Source organism: Vanacampus margaritifer, chromosome 9 (assembly GCF_051991255.1).
Source record: "Vanacampus margaritifer isolate UIUO_Vmar chromosome 9, RoL_Vmar_1.0, whole genome shotgun sequence".
NCBI classification, from domain to species: Eukaryota; Metazoa; Chordata; class Actinopteri; order Syngnathiformes; family Syngnathidae; genus Vanacampus; species Vanacampus margaritifer.
Window position 1 is genome coordinate 10,696,629 of NC_135440.1, and position 22,934 is coordinate 10,719,562.

At 38.0% G+C, this 22,934-nt stretch overlaps 3 protein-coding genes across 9 annotated transcripts; 2 read left to right on the forward strand and 1 right to left on the reverse strand.

Moving 5' to 3' along the window:
* Positions 1–183: 183 nt before the first annotated feature.
* Positions 184–11,805, reverse strand: cnot10 (CCR4-NOT transcription complex, subunit 10). 4 transcript variants are annotated; one of them, XM_077575707.1, is made up of 19 exons: positions 11,656–11,805; positions 9,927–10,015; positions 8,960–9,121; positions 8,716–8,866; positions 8,439–8,575; positions 8,141–8,215; positions 7,996–8,079; positions 7,050–7,167; positions 6,751–6,900; positions 6,451–6,653; positions 5,698–5,819; positions 5,385–5,564; positions 4,288–4,368; positions 4,096–4,209; positions 3,887–4,017; positions 2,760–2,792; positions 2,530–2,657; positions 1,438–1,513; positions 184–548 (listed from the first exon to the last, which is right to left on the reverse strand). In XM_077575707.1, exons 1-19 carry the CDS (start codon positions 11,669–11,671, stop codon positions 406–408), a joined length of 2,193 nt encoding a protein of 730 aa, XP_077431833.1. In that variant the 5' UTR covers positions 11,672–11,805; the 3' UTR covers positions 184–405. The 4 variants fall into 4 exon arrangements, with proteins under 4 accessions (XP_077431833.1, XP_077431831.1, XP_077431832.1 ...); XM_077575705.1 differs by having other exon boundaries at positions 2,760–2,795; XM_077575706.1 differs by having other exon boundaries at positions 8,439–8,578.
* On the forward strand, positions 10,187–16,222 carry calhm6 (calcium homeostasis modulator family member 6). 3 transcript variants are annotated; one of them, XM_077575709.1, is made up of 3 exons: positions 10,187–10,626; positions 12,567–13,048; positions 13,857–16,222. In XM_077575709.1, exons 1-3 carry the CDS (start codon positions 10,584–10,586, stop codon positions 14,271–14,273), a joined length of 942 nt encoding a protein of 313 aa, XP_077431835.1. In that variant the 5' UTR covers positions 10,187–10,583; the 3' UTR covers positions 14,274–16,222. The 3 variants fall into 3 exon arrangements, with proteins under 3 accessions (XP_077431835.1, XP_077431836.1, XP_077431834.1); XM_077575710.1 differs by having other exon boundaries at positions 10,204–10,246; XM_077575708.1 differs by lacking the exon at positions 10,187–10,626 and having other exon boundaries at positions 11,824–13,048.
* A 1,405-nt stretch (positions 16,223–17,627) lies between these two features.
* On the forward strand, positions 17,628–20,964 carry LOC144057921 (calcium homeostasis modulator protein 5-like). 2 transcript variants are annotated; one of them, XM_077575943.1, is made up of 3 exons: positions 17,628–18,152; positions 18,246–18,396; positions 19,538–20,964. In XM_077575943.1, exons 1-3 carry the CDS (start codon positions 17,854–17,856, stop codon positions 19,925–19,927), a joined length of 840 nt encoding a protein of 279 aa, XP_077432069.1. In that variant the 5' UTR covers positions 17,628–17,853; the 3' UTR covers positions 19,928–20,964. The 2 variants fall into 2 exon arrangements, with proteins under 2 accessions (XP_077432069.1, XP_077432068.1); XM_077575942.1 differs by having other exon boundaries at positions 17,628–18,396.
* The last annotated feature ends 1,970 nt before the right edge of the window (positions 20,965–22,934 follow it).

Here is a 22,934-nt window from a genome sequence, read left to right on the forward strand (position 1 = left end):
GCCATACGGACACTATAATGTGCAGCTAGTCTAAATTATCATTTTTGAGAGATATGTCTTATGAAGTTTGATTTTAATCCACTGACAAATGTATGAGTTACAGTTAATAAAACACAGTCTTGCAACATGAGAACAGAAAAAACAAGTGTAAAACATGAAATAAAGAGTCGCATATAGTCATCATATAGTAAATAAAATTTTATTTTGTGATTCGGACCTACAGGCAAAATGAATTAAAAATATGTCCTCAGCGGGCCTCAGTTCATGATCACTTCTCACATCGGCCAGCAGTCCGATTTGCATTTCAAACAGCTCCTGATGCTGAGGCAAGAAGCATAATAAATAGCAAAGCTCCTCAGAGTGCGCGTGTCGGTGGTCTAATGGGGTCAACGTGAGTATGGCGGCTCATTTACGCTGGACTTGTGTGAACGGCGAGGGGAGCTGGATGGGATGCATGGGTTTCTTGCGGGAATCTGGCGACACCCTCTGGACCGCCGTGGGCAGCAGCTGGTTGCGCTTGATGATCTGCAAGGCCAGCTGAGTATTCCCTGAAGACGTGGACACAGGTGATGAGTTTTGAGGCCTCGCTCGCATTTTCAACAGGCCTCGGCACAAAAACGTGCGGAAATCCTGGCTACATAACACAAATCCAGAGTTTGGGATTTTTCCTTATAATTAGTTTTTATTTTGCTTTGACTTATTTATTTTTATTCAGTTAGTTGTAATCATTTTTTAAATTCAGTTAGTTGTTTTTTAGAGCAAGTTTGTTTTTATTTTTATGAAAATGCTTTGTTTAGTGTGTGTGTGTTTTTTTTTAATAAAAATTCCCAAATGACTATTGGACCTTCCTTGTTTTGTATAGCCGAACAGTCATACCAAAATAAATGCATTTGAAAAGAACCCCAAAAGTTCATGTATGATATTGACAAAAACAAGTACATTTTCGCCATAATTATAGTTTTATAAATGTGAACTTAAGTTTCTGGTAGTTTTCATTTTTTAAAAGCATTTTATTTATTTATTTTTTTTCCCATTAGTTTTTGTCAACTATAATAACCCTGGTTCAGCTTTCCTTAGATGTCACTATTTGAATGAAGCCAGGGGCCACTAATGTGGTCCCGGGCACCAGGTAGCACCCAAGGACCACATGAGTAGCCCTGTTCTAAAAATAACTAACTAATGATAGGACATTGTGATTTCCTAGGAATTTTGTAGAAGTGATTGAAAATGTGACTATTAGCAGAGATAAAATAAATAAATAAAGTGTTACATATTGATATTAATCTGTTTCCTGATTAGTGTCAGAAACCATTAACATGATCAGTGTCTTCACATAAAAAATCGTTACTATAACTGTACCAAATCGCTGCACGGGGAAAAATAATTTTGTCACGTTCACAGACGCTTTTTGTTTTAGAATTGGAGGTGGCAACTGACCATTCTGTAGCTCCAAATAGACTCCCAACAAGATGGCTTCAGGTGGAATCTCCTTCGTGTTCACCATCGAGGCAGCCTGAGAAAGACAACAAACATGAAGTGTACGTTCATCTGAACAATCTAATCTTGAGAAGCATAACATGGGGAAGCTATATTGTATATGTGGGAATTAAATGAACAAACTACAGTACACTGGCAAAGAGGAATAAAATAAACACTGGAGACAAAACCCCATGATGCTTACGTAGAAGTCAGGCAAGTAAATAACTACACCAACTCCATATTTTTGTTTTAACTCATTCACTGCCATTGACGGCTATAGATGTCAAAAATTCATTTGAACTATTTCTATTAGTTTAAAATTTTTCACACTTTTGTTAAGAGTATGAAAACCTATCATTTTTTGTGTGTCTTAGAACAGATATAAAATTTGTGATTAATCGTGAGTTAACTAGTGAAGTCATGCAATTAATTACGATTAAAAATTGTAATCGCCTGACGCCCCTAATTTTTAATAGTCCTTCCTTAAAATAAACATAAACGATTATTTCTTTTATTATCCATAAAGGGCATCAAAAACAAATAAATAATTGAGAAAATTCCAAAATGACTTGGATATCACACTAGGGTTTTTAACTCATTCACTGCCATTGACGGCTATAGACGTCAAAAATTATTTTGAACTATTTCTATTTACATTTTTTTCCCACTTTTGTTAACAAGAGTATGAGAACCTAGAAATAAAATATTGTAGCTATTGAAGTCATGCAATTAATTACAATCGCCTGACGCGATTAAAAAAAAAGAAAAGATTATTAAAAACTAGGGGCGTCAAGCTATTAATTTTTTTTTTTAAAAATCCGCATGACTTCACTAGTTAATTCCCGATTAATCACAAATTTTATATTTGTTCTAAATGTAAAAAAAATAAAAATTAGGTTTTCATGCTCTTGTTAACAAAAATGGAAAATAAATTTTAAACTAATATCAAGAGTTAAAATGAATTTTTGACGGCTATAGCCGTCAATGGCAGTGAATGAGTTAAGAATAATGTCGACCAATGGATGCAATGTGACCGCCAACTGCGGTTACCTGCTGAAGGCACTTGCGGGCTTTGTCATATTCGCTTCGTAAGCAGTAAGCGCTGCCCAGGTTGAAGAGCATCATGGCCCGAGCTGAAGTCACACTGCTGGGGTAACAAAGCGGAGTCTGCTTGCCTGCTGCAAACACACGATGGCCAGTCAGTGTCATATGCTGCCTTAAAACTATGAGGATTCTGCGTTATTTTTGGATTTGTTTGGGTAGAACTAAAATGGACTCACAAGATTCGACGGGTTCGTCTCCTTTATCAGAACCTGCTGAGAAAAACAAGATGTACTTCAAATTTGGTAGACAATGCTTAAAATGCTTAAAATTTATACTAAAATTGATTCCAAAAATTTCCGGATCTGTTAAAACGTGCCGGGTTAAAGATATTTTAAAAATGAAGACCAAGATGAATTATTTCAAAACAGTTCACCCAACATTCATAAAAAAATAACCTGTACAACTCCCAAAAAAAAAAAAGAGAAGTCTTTTAGAAACTGTAAATTGTACTGTAAACAGCTGAACTTTATTTTGGGTTAATCGGGACATTAAATGGTGACTGTGTGCTGACTCTCATTTAGGATGAATTTGAATGCAACCGGTCATTTCTGAACAGAGCCACAAGCCCAGTTTTAAGAGGGTGTGCAAAACTGTTTGGCTACACTTTCTAAAGTTTATGTACGTTTACCTCATGCAACTACGGTATCTTTTAGTTCATTGGTAGTTAATTTTGAAGTGATTTATAAAGTTATTTGTAGTTAAGCTAAAAGAAGTGTAAAACATCAAGTCAGATTTGTGTTGTTTTTTTGCCACCAAGTGGCATTAGCATTTCATGTTGGACATTGGTGACAGAAAGAGTAAATTTTTCAAATTAAGAGCAAATTAATTGAAATATGATGTAATTAATTGATTCCTGCCCATTTTGTTCATTGTAAATTACAACTAGGCCCCGGTCTCCATATTCTTATCATATTTATTATTGTTGAACTGTGTTATAGTGACAACATTGTTTGCCTTTCACTTGAAGTTTAATTCCGATGCGCATTGGCATTAGTAACGAAGCTCACCTGCAAACGAGCCAGAAACGAACCCAATGTTAGACAAAGTAGTTGTCTAATAAAATATGCCTTATGTGACTAAGTGCCAAGGCGGGCATATACTTGCCTGTCGGCCCGTTTGAGGGCTTTATCAACCTAGCTCGGCGCTAACTGCTAACCGGCAGCCTAGCAATGGTGTTTTAATTTAATTCCTGCTTCTGGGCAATGTATTGAATGCTTTTCAATGCCAATTAAGGCTTAATTTTCACAATAGCATTTTAATGACTTTTAAAAAAAAATTCATGAGCCAGGGAAACACAGCACACCTGGGTCTTGCTCACTGGTCAGCACCCCAATTGACACGTCGACGACATTCTCCGGGTTGAGGTGCGCGATGGCATCGGAGATCCTGTCCAACGAAATGAGGGCCTCGGCCGCGTAGAGGTGACCGAGGAACCTGAAGGCGGCGGGGATGCAAGTCGCGAGTCAACGGCGGTTGGGTTTTGAGGTCCGGGAGCACTTCGACAGAACTTACTTGAGCGATCCTGACACCTTGGTTTGATGGAGCAGCTTCTCGGCGTGATTCAAAGCCATCAGGTTGTCTCCTAGTGCTAAGGCCACGTAGGCACTACACGCCAAGATGGAGCACCTGCACATTAAACATGGCATCACTCCTGTGTTTGCTTGAACAGCCAAAGGTGCGGATGCGTCACGTCAGTGCAATTACCTGAGGTTTTCCACTTCCTGCTTTCTGAGAGGAGATGACGGCGCCGCAGAAAGCAACCTGTCGGCCTCCTGACCTTTCCCACTGCAAGACAGATGATGTTCATCAAAGTAAAACAATTTTTTCTATGCAGCCCAACTAGTCTAAAAACTGTGCAGGTATTCTGATTAATATTATAACTATGTAGAATATTAAGCAGCAAAATCCACAAATTTCTATCAATCATTTTGCCACTTGCTGTCAACTGACATGGCTCAGCTCGCAAACGTCACATGACCAAACTCAGAAAACAGGTTAGCCGTGATCGGTCGTTACCCGAGCCCCGAGCGACTGTGATGTCATTTTTCAGTCAACAGCAAGTGACAAAATGGCCGCTCACCAAGGTGGATGAAAACGGGTCAATTCTGCTGCTTAACTTACATTCCATAAACACAATATCAATCAGATTACCACGTTTCACACTAGCGAGGCTGCACAAAACATCAAACAAATCACTTCATGTCACAGTCATGTTTTTTTTTATTATTTTTTTTACACTGGATATTTGCTACTCGGAAAATGATCATACACTCTCAAAACAGGTCAAAAATTGACAGATCCTCTACTTGGGTCAATTTGACCCAACTTTGAGTCAAGAAATGGGCCTTTTAGTGGAAAACAACTCATAAATATTGGTCAGATCCTTTTCTTGGGTCATTTTGTATAAAATGACCCAGAAAGTTGGGTCAAATTGACCCATTAAGTGGATTGGTCCAGTTTTGATCCAAAATTTGGTTACTTTTGACCGAACTGTTTTTAGAGTGTATGCAATGTCGCTACAACTGTAGGGGAATCCCCACATAAAACAAAATGTACCAATCATTTCTCGCTGTAGCTTGTTTTCGTTTTTCTTTTTCACAAGTGTCCGTCTGGCAAAATAAAACAGCCTAAACAGAAAATGTAATGTCAATTTGTCAATCAAAATTCAATCTTTAGGTTTGGAATAAGAACAAAAGAAATCCGATCCAAAACTTGCTGCACACAGCTAATCAGACTTTGTAATATTTGTGCTTCTATTTCTCTAAATTTTTTGTAGTATGCGTGGTGTGCGCATGTCCAACCTGCAGGCATCGCTGTTCTCGCTGCCGCTCTCGGTGCTTCCGGACTGACTTGAGCTCTTGGAGCTGTTCTCCATCTTGACGTCCTGCTGTTGGTGTTCAGGCAGCAGCAGCAGAGAGTTTCTTAGGCAAATGGCAGCAAACTCCATACTGGCTACTGGGATGGCTGCTGATTGGCCCTCACTGCCACACAGAGCAATTTAGTCAATCAAAAAAAGATCACCAAGAAAATTGTGTTTAAATGGTCAAGTCGCGTGTGTATTTTGTTTTATTTTATTCGATGATTAAAGATGATATAGTGAGCTCTAGTACTAACCTGTAAATGGTGTTCTGCATGGATTGGGATGCCAACACAATCTTGCGATGGTATCCCTGTCCGACAACTGACTGAACAGTGCCTTTCTTACAAGGTAAACCTTTGCTTTCCTGTTCTGAACCCTGCAAGACAACAAAAAGGGTCTCAATGACAAATTAGGGAAAGGTATTACCCATATTAAATATGATCCTTTTTCAAAAGGCATGACACACATATATTCACTCTTAAAAAAAACATGAAATTAATGAATTGATGGAGTTTAACCGCCTTAAAATAATGTACAAAGCCCATCATGAAATTGTATCAATTAGCATGCAAATCAAACTAAAAAAAAAGGGAAAGTGTGTACAAATTAAGACGAACAGATATTTTTCCCCAAACCTACATACAGAACAAAACAAAAACAACGACATATTTCAACTCAAGGTGTCAGTTTCTGGATTATAAAACTAAATAATCTCAGTCTATTTGTATTTTTTTTTTGGAGCGTATAAAAGCACAATAATTGGAAAAATATATATATAGCACAAGGTCATGCTGTTGAATTATTTTGTTTAATTGTTACATTGAAAGCATTTTGCCTGCTTGCTGTCATTTATTTTGTGTTGATCAGGGGCAGATTCTGTCCTCTTTGTATTTCTTTTTTTTAAAGAATAAAAAAAAATGAAATTGAAAAAATTGAATTGAATTGAAAAGTCGGGTTAAACAGCTACTTAATCCCAAAGGAAATGATGGCAATTTGATTTGACGTACCCCTTTGTTAGCCGAGATGCAACACTCCGCAAGCCGCAGCCACAGTCGAGGGTTTGAATGGTAAACCTGCACCGCCTCAATCAGACACTCAAAGGCGGCCAGAGGCCTGCCGATGTGCAGCAGCTGGATGCCGCAGTTATACAGAAGCTCATAGCGTTTGTTGGCTAGCAGTGCACACATGGGGATACCTGTAAATTTCTTTGCTACAAAGTAGAAGAAGTGTTACATACACAATCATTGACCGCCGTTGCAACCTCGAATATATAAATATACCAACTGAACCAACTTTCTTTGACTCACCTTGCCCATTGCCGCCATCTCCGAGCTGTGCACAAGTGTGGTCATTTTCTTGTAATGCCTTCTTGAAGTAGAAAATGCCAAGATTATGTTTCCCCATCGCAAAGTGAATGCAGCCAAGATTGTTCCAGAACATACACCGAACACATTCGCCTGGGTGGGACAGAAGAGAATTAAAAAAAAAAAAAAAGCCAAAATGCAGATTCATATAACACAGATGCTAAAACAATTTCGTTATGTACAATAAATCCAAGCTTAGCAGACAAAGGGAGTCAGAAGAGGCCAAATACAGTCACAGTCACCTGTCTTGATGGGTCCGGGGTGTTCTGCTATGTTGGAGCTGTTGAGCAGCTTCACTGCTTTCCGGTAGTTCCCTCTCAGATACTCAAAGTTGCTCTTAAGAAATAGTGATGGTGCAGACTGACCGGGAACAGGAATAAGAGCAAAGACAGGGTGGGTGGGGTTTTAGCAAGTTTTAAAACTCCCCAAATTCTTCAAAAAACTAAGTTAATATGTAGGGGAAAAGGGGAACCCAACCCAAAACAAACCCCAAAAAATATATGCTAATCCACAGGTGCCAAACCACGAGTATGCAGGGGTCCTCTGTAGTCAAAATACAGTAAATATTTGTATAAAAACAACACATCTGAACCATAAATATAAAACTAATTAAACAAAGGAAGTACAGTGGTGACCTGGTGTGCCTTCTTGTGTCACAAGACGCATTCTTACGCCGCTATACAACTATTGTACGCCAACCCTCACCTCAAAATGTTGGGAACACCGTAAACTGAGGACCCCTGTATTTTATTTAACATGTTAAGTGATACTAGTACAGTATAGTATCTGTAAACAAACACAATTTCGTAATAGAAGCTAGAAGTACAGGAAAACGGTTAGTTTTTTAATATATGCATTATTTCCCTGTCTAACGAGTTAAACGATTCAGTCATATAGTTCTTTTATTAAGCCAACCTGATTACTTCAAATCAAAATTCAAGCATTTTACAAATCTTGATAATGTGTTCCTTAATGTCAAGCACCTGTGCTTTTACTACAGGAAATAAATACACATTAGACTGTCTCTTTGCCACAGACTCTCAATGGACTCCAGAGCTAGGAGAGAAGCTAGCGCGCTAGCAGCTAGAAAATAGTGACCTCAAAGTGTACTCTAGTGATTACAACATTGATTGTGACAAGACCAACAGATAATGTTCTGGCTAGTGTGATAATAAGAAAGAGACTCACATTTCCTGCGGTGTTCATCACTGACTTGATTTCCCTTTTACACGCTTTGGAGGATTTCATCTGAATGTAGGCTCTGACTTTGTACTGTAAAGGGAGAAGAGGAGTCATTATGGAGGCTAGCCTAGCGCTCCTCTGGCTAGCATACCTGGTGCATCTTTGATTTAGCTGCCTCGATCATGGCTGAAAACTCTGCCTTCTGGTTCCCACTATTTTTGTTGTTCTGGAATCAAAAAAACGTAGTTAAAGCTTATAGAACTTTTTTTTTTTTTTACAGCATTCAGACCCTTCCACAATACTACAAATGTTAGCATTAAAGCTATCAACCAGGGATGGGTGGGCATAATATTTCATTAGTCAGATAGACTACTGAATACTTTGCATCTGAGTTCCACTTTAATTAGAAAAATTATGAAGTTGTGACTTTCAATTTTTAAATTGAGTACCTCTCCTTTGCCGTTCTTGTTGCTTCCTTGTACCGATAGCTTATCGAGCACAGCCAACAGGTGGAGGGCCTTCTCTGGCTGGAACGTGAGCAGGTACAGATCCACCAGCAGGAAACACACAGCCTGAGCAAACTTCTCTTCTAGGACAAATAACAGAATGACTCCATGCCAAACTGGATGTCGACATTACAAAGCACGACTCGATAATAGCGTTACGTTACATATCGCAAACATTTTAAAACACATGAAATCGTATTGCCATTTCACCACAACATACCAAACGGTTCCAGAAATTGATAGAGCTTCTCTCCAATAGAAATTGCTTCTGAGTATTGTCGCATATGATAGTGGATAATGGCTTGATTGTAGTACAACAAACTATTTTCAACATCATCCAACCCATCGACATCTTCGGTGGCTGTGTGAACCTGGATGATTTCCAGAGGCAAAAAGTGCTGTTATGTTAAGTTAACATAATAAGCTGAAAGGATCTGAAGAAATATGGATCCACAATCACTTACCTGGGTCTTCATTGCCATTAGGCTTTGCTTAAGGTGTCCTGTGGTAGTCTGACCACTTTTGTAAAACTCTACAATAGCTTTATTCAAAGCGATCTTGTAGTCCTCTTTATTTAATTCATGCAGAGCTTCAAGGTGTCTCAAAGACTCGTCGTATTTTCCAGCCTGCGAAAACAGTATAGGCATGATGATCTGATTGAGGAATACGTTACATTCCATTCAAAGCCAAAGATGTAACAGAAAAACTCAATTTTTTATTTTTCAAATTGGTTAACATGAGATTCTGACTTAGCTTTTTTATATTAGCACAAATCCATTGACCAGGCTCATTCATGAATGTATCATACAGTGACTCACTCAGTCACAGTCATCTATCTGCAAACCTAAACCGATGATGTCACAGAGTAAGTGTATCATTGGCGCACGTTTGTAGTTAAATACATGTTGGAATGCCTCCGAATATCAAATTATGCCATAATGCTCAATAAAAATCCTGAGTTGAGTAAATGTAAGTTTACTGAAATAATGGTCGATATAAGCCAAATAATATTGCCAATATTCATCATTGTGGCAGTCAAGCCACAATGAGAGAGAAAGGCTCTAACTTAATTATCAAATACATATTAAAAAAAAAAAAGAAAAAAGTTCAGATATCTCAATCATTTGGATTTTCCCCCCATAGAAAACACTTATGAGGTTTATCCCTTTTTCCCCAAAAATTTTGAGGTTAAAAAAAAGGAGAAAAAAAAACTAAAATTCCCCAAAAATTTTGAGGTTAAAAAAAAGGAGAAAAAAAAACTAAAAAAAAAAAAAAAAGAGTCCCCCCCCTGGCCTCGACCCAAAAGACCTTTAAAATAGGCATCAATTATATGCAGATTTTTACTATTTACATGTTGACCTGGTCTCTATTCCCCTGCGAATAGCAGGATCCACTCCAATGGTTCATTAAAATTTAAATGTGAACACTCACCATAAACGATTCATATGCACTGGCTGCCATTTCTTTTTCGTGGTCTGTCATTCCAGGTGACGAGTTGTCATGCTTGGCCTCGTTTTGCTCTGATCAGAAAGAATAAATGTGTCAAAAAGTGCAAAATTACGGTTGCTTGTCTTGATGTAATCAATCTAATGTATCGTTTTCATCCAAATCAACCTGAAATGGCTATATTGCGTTGTTTAGTGTCATCACAAAGAACCCGATAAATGCCTATGAAGTTTGAACCTACACCTACAGTAACAAAGGAAGGCAACCCGTAGTCCAGAGCTGCAAATGACTCCTTCATCCATCTGGTATGGCTCACTATGTCTTTGCAAAATAAGTAATGCCCAAGGGCTTTTTACGAAGAAGAAAAAGGGACAATTGGCTTTTCCCTGTCTGGGGTTGTCACAGCGAGTGACTCGCATGATATGCTAGGCACGGTTTTTACACTCGATGCACCCTCTTCCATTTTTATCTGGGCTTGGGAAGGACAGTCGCTGTGAATCAGCGTACAGCATAAAGGGTCTTCAATTAGTATTCGATTTTACATTTGTTATTTTTTCTTCATTTGAAGATTATGTTGATTCTGTAACACTAAAATAAAGCATTTTTATTTATTTTTTGCGGTCAAAATATAGTACGTCACGAATGCCACCAACCCCCCGTCTTAAAGGAGCAAAACATATACCAGGTAAAATAAATACTTTAATGGCTATTATTTTGCAAGCATTGTCCTTTATAGTCAGGCTTACAGTTGACTGCATGTGATAAAATAATGACGTAAAGCAGAAGCAGTTATTTGAAACGAAGTGGATATTTCGCTGTGACCAGCAACTCGCCACTTAGTACTATCATGGTTAACGCGTTCACCACATAAATGTGAGGTCACGGGTACGAATCCCATAGTACTATCGAGGTTAACGCGTTCACCACATAAGTGTGAGGTCACGGGTACGAATCCCACTCAGAAAGTATTTTTTAAAATAATTTTTAACTAAATTTTTTGACAAAAGCCTATATGCTCTGATGGTTATTGTCAGGCAGGTAATGCCGATAACAGCAGGTTAGGTCGGTAATGCCAATAGCAGCCTATCTTCGGTGGCAAAACAAAATAAAAACTTCGTGAAAAGACACAGAAGGGGCTGAAGCTAGGCAAGAACCACGCCAAGTGAATGACTCGCGAATGACCAATCAGAGTCGTACATGCTTTTCTTTTCTCTAGCAATGAACCATCTTCAAAAACGTGAAACGCTATAATTTCATTATTAGTTTAGTTAGTATTATATTTGTTTTTACCAATACAAGTTTTTTTTAACGAGGTACGCAGTGTTATCATTACTTTAGATGTCAAAATGGTTTTGGCTCCAGGTGATTTTATATTCTGTGGGAGACGCTCCAAATTGCTCTGTTAAGTATTTAAGGTTGCCGGCAAGTAGTTTCATCTTTGCAAATATTCTTAAAAACATTTGGTAGGGCAGCAAACGACGAAGGTGAAAACTGACGAGGTGCAGAACTGCTACGGAGCTAAAGAGCTCTGCATACTATAACACATATTTGTTTTCGTTTCGAAAACGGTAACATTGGCGATCAAATACACAATGTTATTCAGAGGACTGATAAATAGTATCGAAGTCTATCTTTTCAAGGATTAGATCCAAGTTGAAATGCTAGTTCAACTCCTCCGACTTGCTAACTGGCTAATGTTAACCAATGCCCTTACCTGTGTTTTCTGCCATGTTTTGATCTTTCTGACTTCAGATAGAGATGCTCAATCTGCACGTAAAACGAAATAAACTGTCGGTTCGGATTATTTGCTAAATACACTTAAATAATGTAATCGTTAGTGTCCAATGTGTTCAGCATAGAACAAAAAATCTGTCGCGATTCAATTCATATGCTTCTTTGTGGGTAGGCGTCAGTTTGCAACTACGCCGTAAGAACAAACCAGCGCCCTCTACGGATTGGAGTAAAATTACAACAACAACAACAAAAAGATTCAGTACTCGAATAAAAGCACAAAACAGGTTTGGAACATTTGCATAAGATTATCGTCAGACTTGAAACAACAAAATATTCAATTATTGTAAACAATAATTTATCAGTAACTTTAAATAAAAATAATCAATGGAGCTGGTCTCGTCATATGATTTGTTTTCTTGGCCAATTGATGATCAGACGATAAAAAAAGAAAAATAAATAAATATATATATATTTTTAAACTTGACTGACCCACAACAAAACATTAATGACAAAGGCATAGTAGGAAGGGCATTGTTTATGGATAATTTTCTATAAAATTGTTGTAAGTGCACGGTGCACCTCTGCAGAGGAGCTAATACTTCTATATCCACTTATGTTTATTACCTTGCTTTACGTTCATCCAAACTTCCTGTGACAACATTTGATCATGAATTGTAACGTTGCTGTAACTATATACCCATGAATAACCCATTGCTAGATAGCTGACACCTGTGGGTGTTGGTGGTTTTAGAGGGTGGAGGAAGAAGACTGAGTGGTGATGCCACACTCTTATTCATACAAAAAAAAAAAACACACGGCAGTCAGAGATGGATAAGTTTAATACTGTTCTGAAGATTGCCAACAAACAGACTAACCTCGGTTTTGGGTTAGTCTCCTTGCTGACAGCTGGAGGAGAGCAGATCTTCTCTTCGGTGCTCTTCAGATGTCCCTGCAATGAGCTGAACTTCATGTACGGCATGGTGTTCCTGCTGGTACCTGCTCTGGCTCTGCTACTGCTGGCTTACATCTTAAGCAAGAAAATGTGGAAGATGATGACAGGGTTTTGCCAACGTGGGACCGATTTGTCTTGCTGGAAGAGGATGTGTCACTGTGTGAAGATAATCTTTCAGATCAGCACCACAGCCCTGGTGGCACCATCCAGCTGGATAGCCGTGGCTCTGCTAAACGGGAGCTACTTTGAGTGCGCAATGACAGGTGTCAATGTGAGTGATTACAGTGAGCGTCTCTGCCGAGGTGCTACTTCTACTTCTCTGGTCGAGTGTCGAAAGGAACTCCACAGGTTCCCTTGTGGGAGAGGCAGCAGTGTCAGTGACAGAGAAGCTGTCCTGCTCACCCTCAGGGCTCACTCACAGGTCAGTTTTCATGTACTCCAAAGCGTTGCTCAGCATCAAATGGCATTTCATCCTTGAAACATGAGGATTTGCAGTACAGTGTATGCAAAAGTATATGGAAAAAAACAATACTTGAGAAAATAATAATACTTTAAATTAGGGGTGTCCGGCGATTAATTTTTTTAATCGTAATTAATCGCATGACTTTAATAGGTAACTCATGATTAATCGCAAGTTTTATATCTGTTCTAGTTTGCATGCTCTTTTAGCCATTGATACAGCAATTTCATAATTCATAACATTGAGTTAAAATAAAAAATATGTACTGTACTGTAAAAAACGAGTGTGATATTGATTTGTATTGAGGTCATTTTTCTGGCATAATTGCATTTTCTCAACGCATTTTTCTTTTCATATTAATAGCTATCTAATCTTCAACATAAAGTAACTTGTGAAATTCTGCACATTTTAAAAATTGTAAAATACAACTTGACCCCAGTCTCCACAGATATATGCATTATTATTATTAAATGTATTACTGCTAAATTTTGACATGAACGTCTCTGCTGCATTGCACCTGGAATTCCCCTAGTACAGAAGGGGCGGTCATTAATCGCACTTTAAAAAATTTGTGGTGTTAAAGAACTTTAAGTCAAAATTAACGCACTAATTTTGACACCCTATTTTAAATATATAACAAATACAAAATAGCACTTTTGAAACAATTTGAGTTGTCTATGATATTTGCAGTAACAGTGCCTTGTGTCTGACAGCTCCATGTAATTATTTCAATTTCCTCTTGTTCTACATATTGTGTCTTGTGTCACAGATCATTGGCTGGCTGTTGATTGCATCTGTCATGTTGTCCAACCTTTTGTTGACCTGTTTGGCCCGATGCACCTCGCCCGTCAGCTACCTGCAGCTAAAATTCTGGAGGGTTTATTCTCAGGAGGAGAGCAACCTCATGGATTCCTACAGCATGATACATGCCAAAGAACTAGCAGAGAGAAACCTGGAAAGTTTCTTCAAACAGACAACGCCCCGACATGTCATCACTCCTTCCAACAAAGATTGGGCGAAGATCTCCATGCTCTACAAGTTCAGCACCAAAGACCACTACTACAGCACATTACACAAGTATATGGAGACTGGGATGATGCGAATGGCCTCAGTTAAATCAGTTGAGTCACCTGCAGATAATCCAGCTGTTCTTAATTTTGTGGATGAAGGCGGGATGGGATTATGAGGACGGATGTCAGATGGGTAGTCCATTTTAGACTTACATTTGCCAAAATACTGACTATGTTTGTAAAAGGCTTGTTTAGATCAGTAAGGATATACCATATATGAATACTTTTTAATTATTTTATTTTGAATTCTAAAAAGTTTAGTTTACCATGTTTGGGAACTTGGCCGACTGCGTTACCCCTCGATGGATGTTCCGGCGTATTCGATGACATGCCACTGTTTCATTTAGTAATGTGGTTGTCAGAACGGGTGCGGTTTGTTGGAGGACCCAGATGCAGGGAGCAAAAACAGCCAGGCAAGGATGCAGCAAATGATGAAAAAAAGGGATTTTAATTTCTATAAAACAAAAAGCGAGCTTCCAAACTACAAGGTAAAACAAAACATGGGGGGGGGGACAACAAGGCAAAAACGGGCAGCATGACATGGGAAAAGACAATGAACCAACACAGACAGAGGGGAGACAGGAGACTAAAAACACAGACGCTAACGACACAGCAACACACACCTGGGGCAAGACACAAGTGGCTGAGGGCACTGATTGGTTCACATGAGGAAGGGTAAGATTACACTTAGACAAGACCAAGGGAGACACACAAAGAAAACAGAACCCAAACATGACAGTGGTCAGGTTTTAGACTAGCTAAAAGCAGGTCTAAGTTTTGGCGCAACGGGATTTTGGTGGCTTTGATCGTATTTTATGCATATGACAACAGCGTGGGCCAATCCATCTGACTCATTGTAGAAATGAAATTTATTGAGCAAATTTATTTTCATTATCATTTCAAAAATATTTCAATAGCACCCCCTGAGGGCATGGCACAACTATAGTTGATGAGGTGGGGGTTGCACATTGACACGATCGGGGGGGAAGGTGGTCTCTAAGTGCCCATCCACAGTAAATTTTAGAATTTTTTTTCAGTATTAATTGAAATGCATCAATCTGGTGTACTTTGAGGGTCACATGGAGAACAAATAGATATAAAACCAGCCTAGAGTAGTTCTCAAATTGTGGTTTCGTGTGGGCTCCTAAAACTTATTTTTGTCTCAGTTTACATTATAGTTGTTGTTTTTTCATAGGCCCTTATGGCTATGAAAACCATAAAAATACTGTATAGTCACATCACCGTTTCATTTCATTGACACAAGTGTCTCAGGAATTGATTCTTATGTATAATAACAGAGAATTGAATTGAATTTGGTGGTGGTGGTGGTGGTGGGGGGGATAATTGTAAATAAATCAATAAAAATGCAGGAAACAACCCCAGGCCTTGAGTTTGACACATGCGCTCTAGTGGTACGTGAAAGTATCACTGAATTGAATGTTCAAGCTGTGTTTAAAGTTGCAGTAGCTTCAGCTTAAAAAGAATCCTGAACAATATTTTTGCTAAATGTAGTTGTATTTAACATTTAAATACAGGTTTGACTTTCCAAATGTATTGGGGTATATAGTTTATTAAAATTGTATTTATGCGCAATACATTTTAATTGAATAAGGTTAAAAAAAAAATATATATATATAGTTAAGTGCAGTTTTAAAGGAGAAGTCAAATCAAATATTTTCTTTATTTCTAGTATGTTCTATCAACACCACTAGTCTAAACACGGTAGTCTGATTAATACAGCCATTATGGAATATGAATTCAGTAGCAAAATCTGTCCCCTTTTATCCATGTAAGTGTCGCGATATTGCCACACGCTATTGACTAAAAATTGACTTCATGGCTAAAGGGCTCAACTCATAAACGTTACATGACCAAACACAGAAAACAGGTGAGCCGTTTTAACAAGCGGATTTTTCTTCTCAGGGGATGGGTCAAATGCGGAGAAAGAATTTCACCCCACTTAGGTGGTTGTGACAATAAGTGGTACTTGAACTTTTAATATTAAATGTGCTTTGTACTTAGGAATAAAAACCTTTGCCTCAATTCAAATAAACACTTGAACCTACTTTTTGACTATAATTTCATGTTAGTCACTTGTTACTGGGTGTACAGAGTTGGTGGGTTAAACCACTGGACGAAAGAGGTCATAGTACTTCACAGACATAACACAGAAAATTGACTTTTGAATAAACAGCCAAATAAGAATAAGCACTGTATTTGTGATCCTTTCTGGACCGGTTGGCACAATTGGAATATGTCTATTGAGTGTTTGTGCCATAATGCATTTCTTATGTATGTGTTGCTGATATTTCACATTAGTAGCCTTCCACAAGGCACTTAGTCTGAGTGGTCACGCTTGTGAGGCTTGCGACAGACAAACCACTGAGAGGATGCGTTTCCGTCTTCATTCTGCTGAGCTGCTGATGGTGACTGGCTGCATTGCTATAACAATGGTATGTTTTGTATGGAAACATTCAATAGAAGTGGTGTCATTTCGCATGATTATGCTGATTGCGTGTTTCCCTTCCTCGCATGCCTTGCCAAAATACATGATTTCATCATGATATGTTGGTTTCAAATTTCACACTTGCAAAGGTGGGTTATGTCAACATACTACAGTATATGCATCTGACTGAAACTGATTCTTTTACTTTAAAAAGTGGGGAATAACTGACAGATTGGAAGTGTAAAGTGGTTGGCTTGAGCGGTTTCCGCGTGCTTGCCTTTAACTCACTGCCATTGACGGCTATAGACGTCAAAATGTATTTTTTTATTAGTTTAACATATTTTTCCATTTTTGTTAACTAGAGTATGAAAACCTAGATTTTTTTTGTACATTTAGAACAGATATAAAATTTGTGATTAATCGTGAGTTAACTAGTGAAGTCATGCAATTAATTCCGATTACAAATTTTATTTGCCTGATGCCCCTAATTTTTAATAATCTTTTCTTTTTCTTTTTAAATATATTTTTAAATTCTTAATAATCTTTTTTTAATATATATATAAGGAAAAGATTATTAAAAATTAGGGGCGTCAGGCAATTAAAATTTGTAATCGTAATTAATCGCATGACTTTACTAGTTAACTCACAATTAATCACAGATTTTATATCTGTTCTAATACAATAAAAGGTTTTCATACTCTTGTTAACAAAAGTGGGAAAAATGTTAAACTAATAGAAAGGGTTCAAATGAATTTTTGACGTCTATTGCCGTCAGTGGCAGTGAATGAGTTAAATGTGATCAGTGCAGAACAGTAAAAGAGAATCTACCACGGCTTACAAGCCTGCATTACTGTCAAGAGACTTGGGGAGGTAATCAGCAAAACTGGATATGCAGGATTTTCATGGCACAGATGCAGCTGAAAAGCACAAACATAAACATACAAGGATTAGTGGTATTCATTTGGAACATGCTATATTGCAGCCTCTCTTTCACTGTTAGCTATTTTGTGACTTCCCTTTGGATAAAGTGTAGATTTGCTGAATGAAAAGCAATGAGTGGGTAGGAGTAGGCGAGGGACAGAGGGAGGAGTCTGAAGGGAAGAGCACAAACCAAAGGGAGGGGCACTGTTTTTGTCTTCAAGACAAGACCTAGCAAATGTCAGTTGCTCGACAGTCCACATTTTCATTCCACTCTCTCTTCTTTTCTGTTTTATTACTTGTGGAGCGCGTCTAAATCCCTCACTGGTACCATGGATAAATTCCAGACCGTCCTGCGTTTCTTCATGAACCAGAAAGCCACAATTGGCTACAGTTTTATGGCCCTCCTGACGATAGGCGGGGAGCGAGTCTTCTCCATGGTCTCCTTTCAGTGTCCCTGCAACCATGACCAGAACTTTGCCTATGGGCTCACATTCCTGCTTGGACCTGCGGCTGTGCTCCTGGTCTTGGGTCTGTTCTTCAGCGCCAGGTTGTGGAGGCTTTACACCGGGTGCTGCCTCAATCCCATGAAGCTTTGTCCCCGTGGTAGATGCTTTGGATGCTTCAGAGTGTTAGTGAGCATCTTTACAGGGGCTTGCGTGGCTCCTATAATGTGGCTCTCTGTGGCCCTGCTCAATGGGACTTTTTATGAATGTGCTGTCAGTGGTCTCGACGATAACCTGGTGGTGGACCTCTTCTGTAAAAACAAGACCATGAAGTGTCGAGAGGAGCTAGCCAGAGTTCCCTGTGGCAGGTCCAAGTTATCTGATGAGGAGCGCATGGACCTGCTGCTGATGTTCAGGGCCCAATCTCAGGTAAGGGAATTTTATGACTTCTTTGCCTAATATTCATGCATCATTTGTAATGTGTATAATGCACGTGTTATATTTTCCATGGTGCTGGTGGCGTTACACACAAACAAGCCTCGACTTGTAACTTAGAAATGTTGGCTTTTGTTTACACCTGCTGGTAGATTCTCTCCAGCTTTGTAAAGAACAGTCTATAGTTTGGATCTACATTGGGATAAGAGGCAGGGACATATATACAGTAAATTCTGTAGAGTAAATTTGACCAACCAGATTCAGTTTTAGAGCAATATCTACACTTGGATGAGAGTAAAATAAAGAATTGAAAAAATAAATAAAAGTCACTCAAGGATTGAGGAACAAAGTCACGACCTTCGGCTTCTACTACTTCCTGAGCCATGCAGCTCCTGCTTTTAGTGTACTTCCTAACTCCAAGAGACCAAAAACCATGAGATAAGCAACCAGGAGGAGGGGCATAGCTCAGGTGGTAGTGTGGCAGTCTCCCAAGCTGAAGGTTGTGAGTTCATTCCTCAACCCTTGAGTGACTTTTATTATATATTTTCAATTCTTTATTTTACTCTTTTCCAAGTGCAAATATTAGTCTACTCTAAAACTGAGTCTATTTGGTCCCACTCTAGAGTCAAATTCACTCTACAGAATTTACTGTGAATTTCATTTGGCAAGCATTCACACTTTTAAAGGCTGTAATAAATGAACCTTCAACCTAACATGCTGTTTGTTTTTTTGTTTTTGTTTTTTAAGCTGAGCCGTGATTCTCTGTTACCTGAGTCCTGTGATGTCATTTTCAGTCACAGCAAGGGGCAAAAGAGCCCCTTAGGTGGATTTTGCTTACTTTTCACAAACACAATATTAATCAGAATGCATATACAAGATATTAGTGTCAAGAAAATTTGGGGTTGACTTCCACTTTGAAAAAGCTCGTTACATGCCCAGTAGAAGAAAAAGAAGACAACTGTTTGAATAGGAATGTGTTGTGTGACAATGCTAGTTTGCAACAAATGTACTTGTTTGCAGCAAATCGCAAATGAAGAAAACCCTCATCAGTGTCAGGTTGGAGGTTATTTATCAAAATGTCATAATAGTCTGGTATAATGTGTTGAACATCATTTTGTTTTGTTGGCGTGTGCAGATTCTGGGCTGGTGCATCATCATCATCGCGGCCACATTTGGCCTTCTTGGTACCTGCTACACTAACTGCCGTTCCAAAGTTAGCTTCCTGCAGCTCACGTTCTGGAAACGCTATGTGGAGAAAGAAAAGGAGCACTTTGATGCCTACACTCTGGAGTATGCCTCCAAACTGGCTGAAAGAAACCTGCAAAGTTTTTTTGAGAACAAAGATCCCGACCCATTCCCTTTCCCCAACCACAAGTCCTGGGAAGAGATCTCCGCACTATACACTTTCTCAAGGAGCGAACAATATTACAGTACCCTGCAACGTTATGTGGAGAGAATAGACAGGGAGTTTGCACCAGAGAAGAGACCCGTCTTGGACTTGGAGCATGGAATTGAAATGAAATAAAGATGTATTTTTTTCCATTAACAAATAAGCAAACTGTGGAGACTGTTACAGGATCGTTGAAGGGCACAACCACTCTGTTTTACTGGCTTAATTGTTACTTTTATTACCTTACCAATCCATATATTTTGTATCTGCGCATATATAAATAACAGAATACTTGATAAGTTGCAAATAATGTTCGCTTAATTTTTGACTGACAATACCGAGGATTTGGTATTTTTATTGACTGTTGCAAGTTTGGATACAATACTTTGATATGGTGGATATTAGAGTGTTGAGCCAAATTATTCCCTGTCCTCTGTATAAAAACACTTCAACTTGCATTTACTGTATGAACTTCAACCCATTGTCATTAACTCATTCACTGCCATTGACGGCTATAGACGTCAAAAATTCATTTGAACTATTTCTCTTAGTTTAACATACCCCCCCCCCCCCCACACACACACACACACTTTTGTTAAGAAGGGTATGAAAACCTAGACATTTTTTTGATTAATCATGAGTTAACTATTAAAGTCATGCGGTTAATTACAATAAAAAATTGTAATCGCCACCCGCCCCTAATTTTTAACATTCTTTTTTTTTCTTTAAAAAAATGTTTCTAGGTTTTCATACCCTTGTTAACAAAAGTGAAAAAAAATGTTAAACTAATAGAAAAAGTTAAAATGATTTTTTTGACGTTTATAGGCGTCAACGGCGGAGTTAACATGCTAGGAGTATTTAAAGTAGTTAAACATGCTTTGTTATGTCTGTGTGAGACTGTGAGTACATGCAAGAAAATATTTCATACTACAGGAACTGAATTTTTGTTCTTGGAATTCACATAGTTGTGAAGTGTAAAATTTCATTTTTTAAACTCAACTCATAAAACATGTTAAATGCATTTGCTAACTGACTGGTGAGAAGCCAACTCATTGTTAAAGCGCTAAGTGTTAAAACTCACTTTGCATTGAAATAAAGTTTGTGTCCATTTTCTGCAACGAGAGAACGGAAGTCTATTTTTCCACCAATAAAAAAGGTGCACATGTCTGTAAGACTGAATTAAAGGAAATGTTTTTGTTTTTTCACAATTTAAAAGCGTTCTCACAACTCCTTCCGTGTACTGAAAATCAAAATTTCAAAAATATTTTGCATAACCTTTATTTTTGTTTTGCTGTAATATGCCCTTATTGAGCGGGTAGTCCCATCTCATGCATCTCGACTTTACCTCTTTCCATATATTCTTCTGCCAATGACAAGTAGCTCCAGCTGTTGTTATCATGAGGGCTGAAGACTAAGCTAGGGGTTGAAATGTGGCAAGTGGCTTCATGTGAGCTCCCGGAAAAACAAAAGAATCCATCTCAAGTCGCACTAACAAGATGCAAGATGTTTGCAAAGGAAATGGATGTGCACAAGAGTTTAACTTTAGTCAAACAGTATTATGGTATGTGGTCAATGTGTGGATGCCAGAAATTATAATAATAGATTGGAAAAATAAAAATAAATAAATCATAGTTAAATTAATTGTATCTTAAATTAATTTTATGAGTTAGGAGCAGAATAACCACAGAGATCATGTGCTGATTTACTGTTGCCATACGAAAGCGAGAAAATGAACAAAATAGAAAAGGAAAATGCTTTTAAAAAACATTGAATTTATTGTCATTTTCTACGAAAGCGTATTGCAGTCACTTGAAAAAACATCTCCTGTTTTTCTGACTAATTGTTTGGGGGAGCTTTGTTTTGAGTATTTTTTTTCTTTCTGTTTTTCTGATTTTTTTTCTGTTCTACTAAATACTTTTTTCTATCAAAAAAATATTCCGAAAAACAGGCTGAAAAAACAGAATTCACCCCCCCCCCCCAAAAAAAAAAACCCTGAAAAAAAATTATTCTGAAAAACAGAGCTGGTGTTCTGTTTTTTTCTTACCCGCATACCTCCATATGCAATAAGATGGTCATGTTTACTAATAGAAATTAAACTGAAACAAAGCATTAAAAAACACACACACACACCCTAAAACTAATACAAACCAATAAACTTGCTCTAAAAACTAAAACGAAATAAAAACTAATAAAAATTCTAAAACTATTATAACCCTGAACATCATATGTCTGTGTGCACCTGCACTGGATTAACTATTGATTGCCAGGTTATAGTTCCTGTATAGTTCAAAATTTATGACGGTGGTAGTTGCACTTTAAATGGTACGAGCAATAAGAACATGTAAATACATTCAGTAACTAAAATGCTAGAACAGCGACAGCCTTGCTTGGAGAAAAGTGAAACATTAGTAAAGCTGAAGTTTTATGGTAGAAAAAAAACTAACACACTTCTGTAACTTAGGCTATTTATTAATATATATACCAATGTAGGCTACTTAATGCACCTTATTGCCAGTGACTAATGTAGTGAATGAAAGTACTTGATGAACTGTCACCACTAAATGTTGAGATAAAAAGAGAGAAAAAGAAAATGTTGCTTGATCCTTGAATAAAATAAAATAAAATCTTCTACGGATGAATATATCTCTTTCAAGTGCGGAAGCTGCGCATAGTTATAAAAACTTGACAATTAACCTTGAACAAGGAACAGCTAACGTACATGAAATATAAATAAAGCAATGCCCAACTTTAATAGCAAGTACGCCCTCTTCTGGCGTATTGCTATACTGCTCTACTACGTGGGGAGAGGTACAAATGTATTGATGTAACCCCAGAGAACTTTATAAACATGTCAAAATGATCAAAATTGCCCAGAGTACAGGAAAGGAAAAGTACGGAAGGCATGGAATTACCAATGTGGAATGTTTTGACTGTGCTATGTCATTTGAACGACGTTGCAGTACCTAACTTAGAACGTTTTGGTAAAATGGTTCGAATGTAATGCAAAGTGGTTCGAACGTTTTGTTAAAGTCGTTTGAATGTGCTTCAAATAGGTTAAAACGCGTTGATAAAGTCGTTCGAACGTATGATAAAATGAAGGCCAAATGCTAAAAATATAGCATTTTTTCCCATAATGCCACGG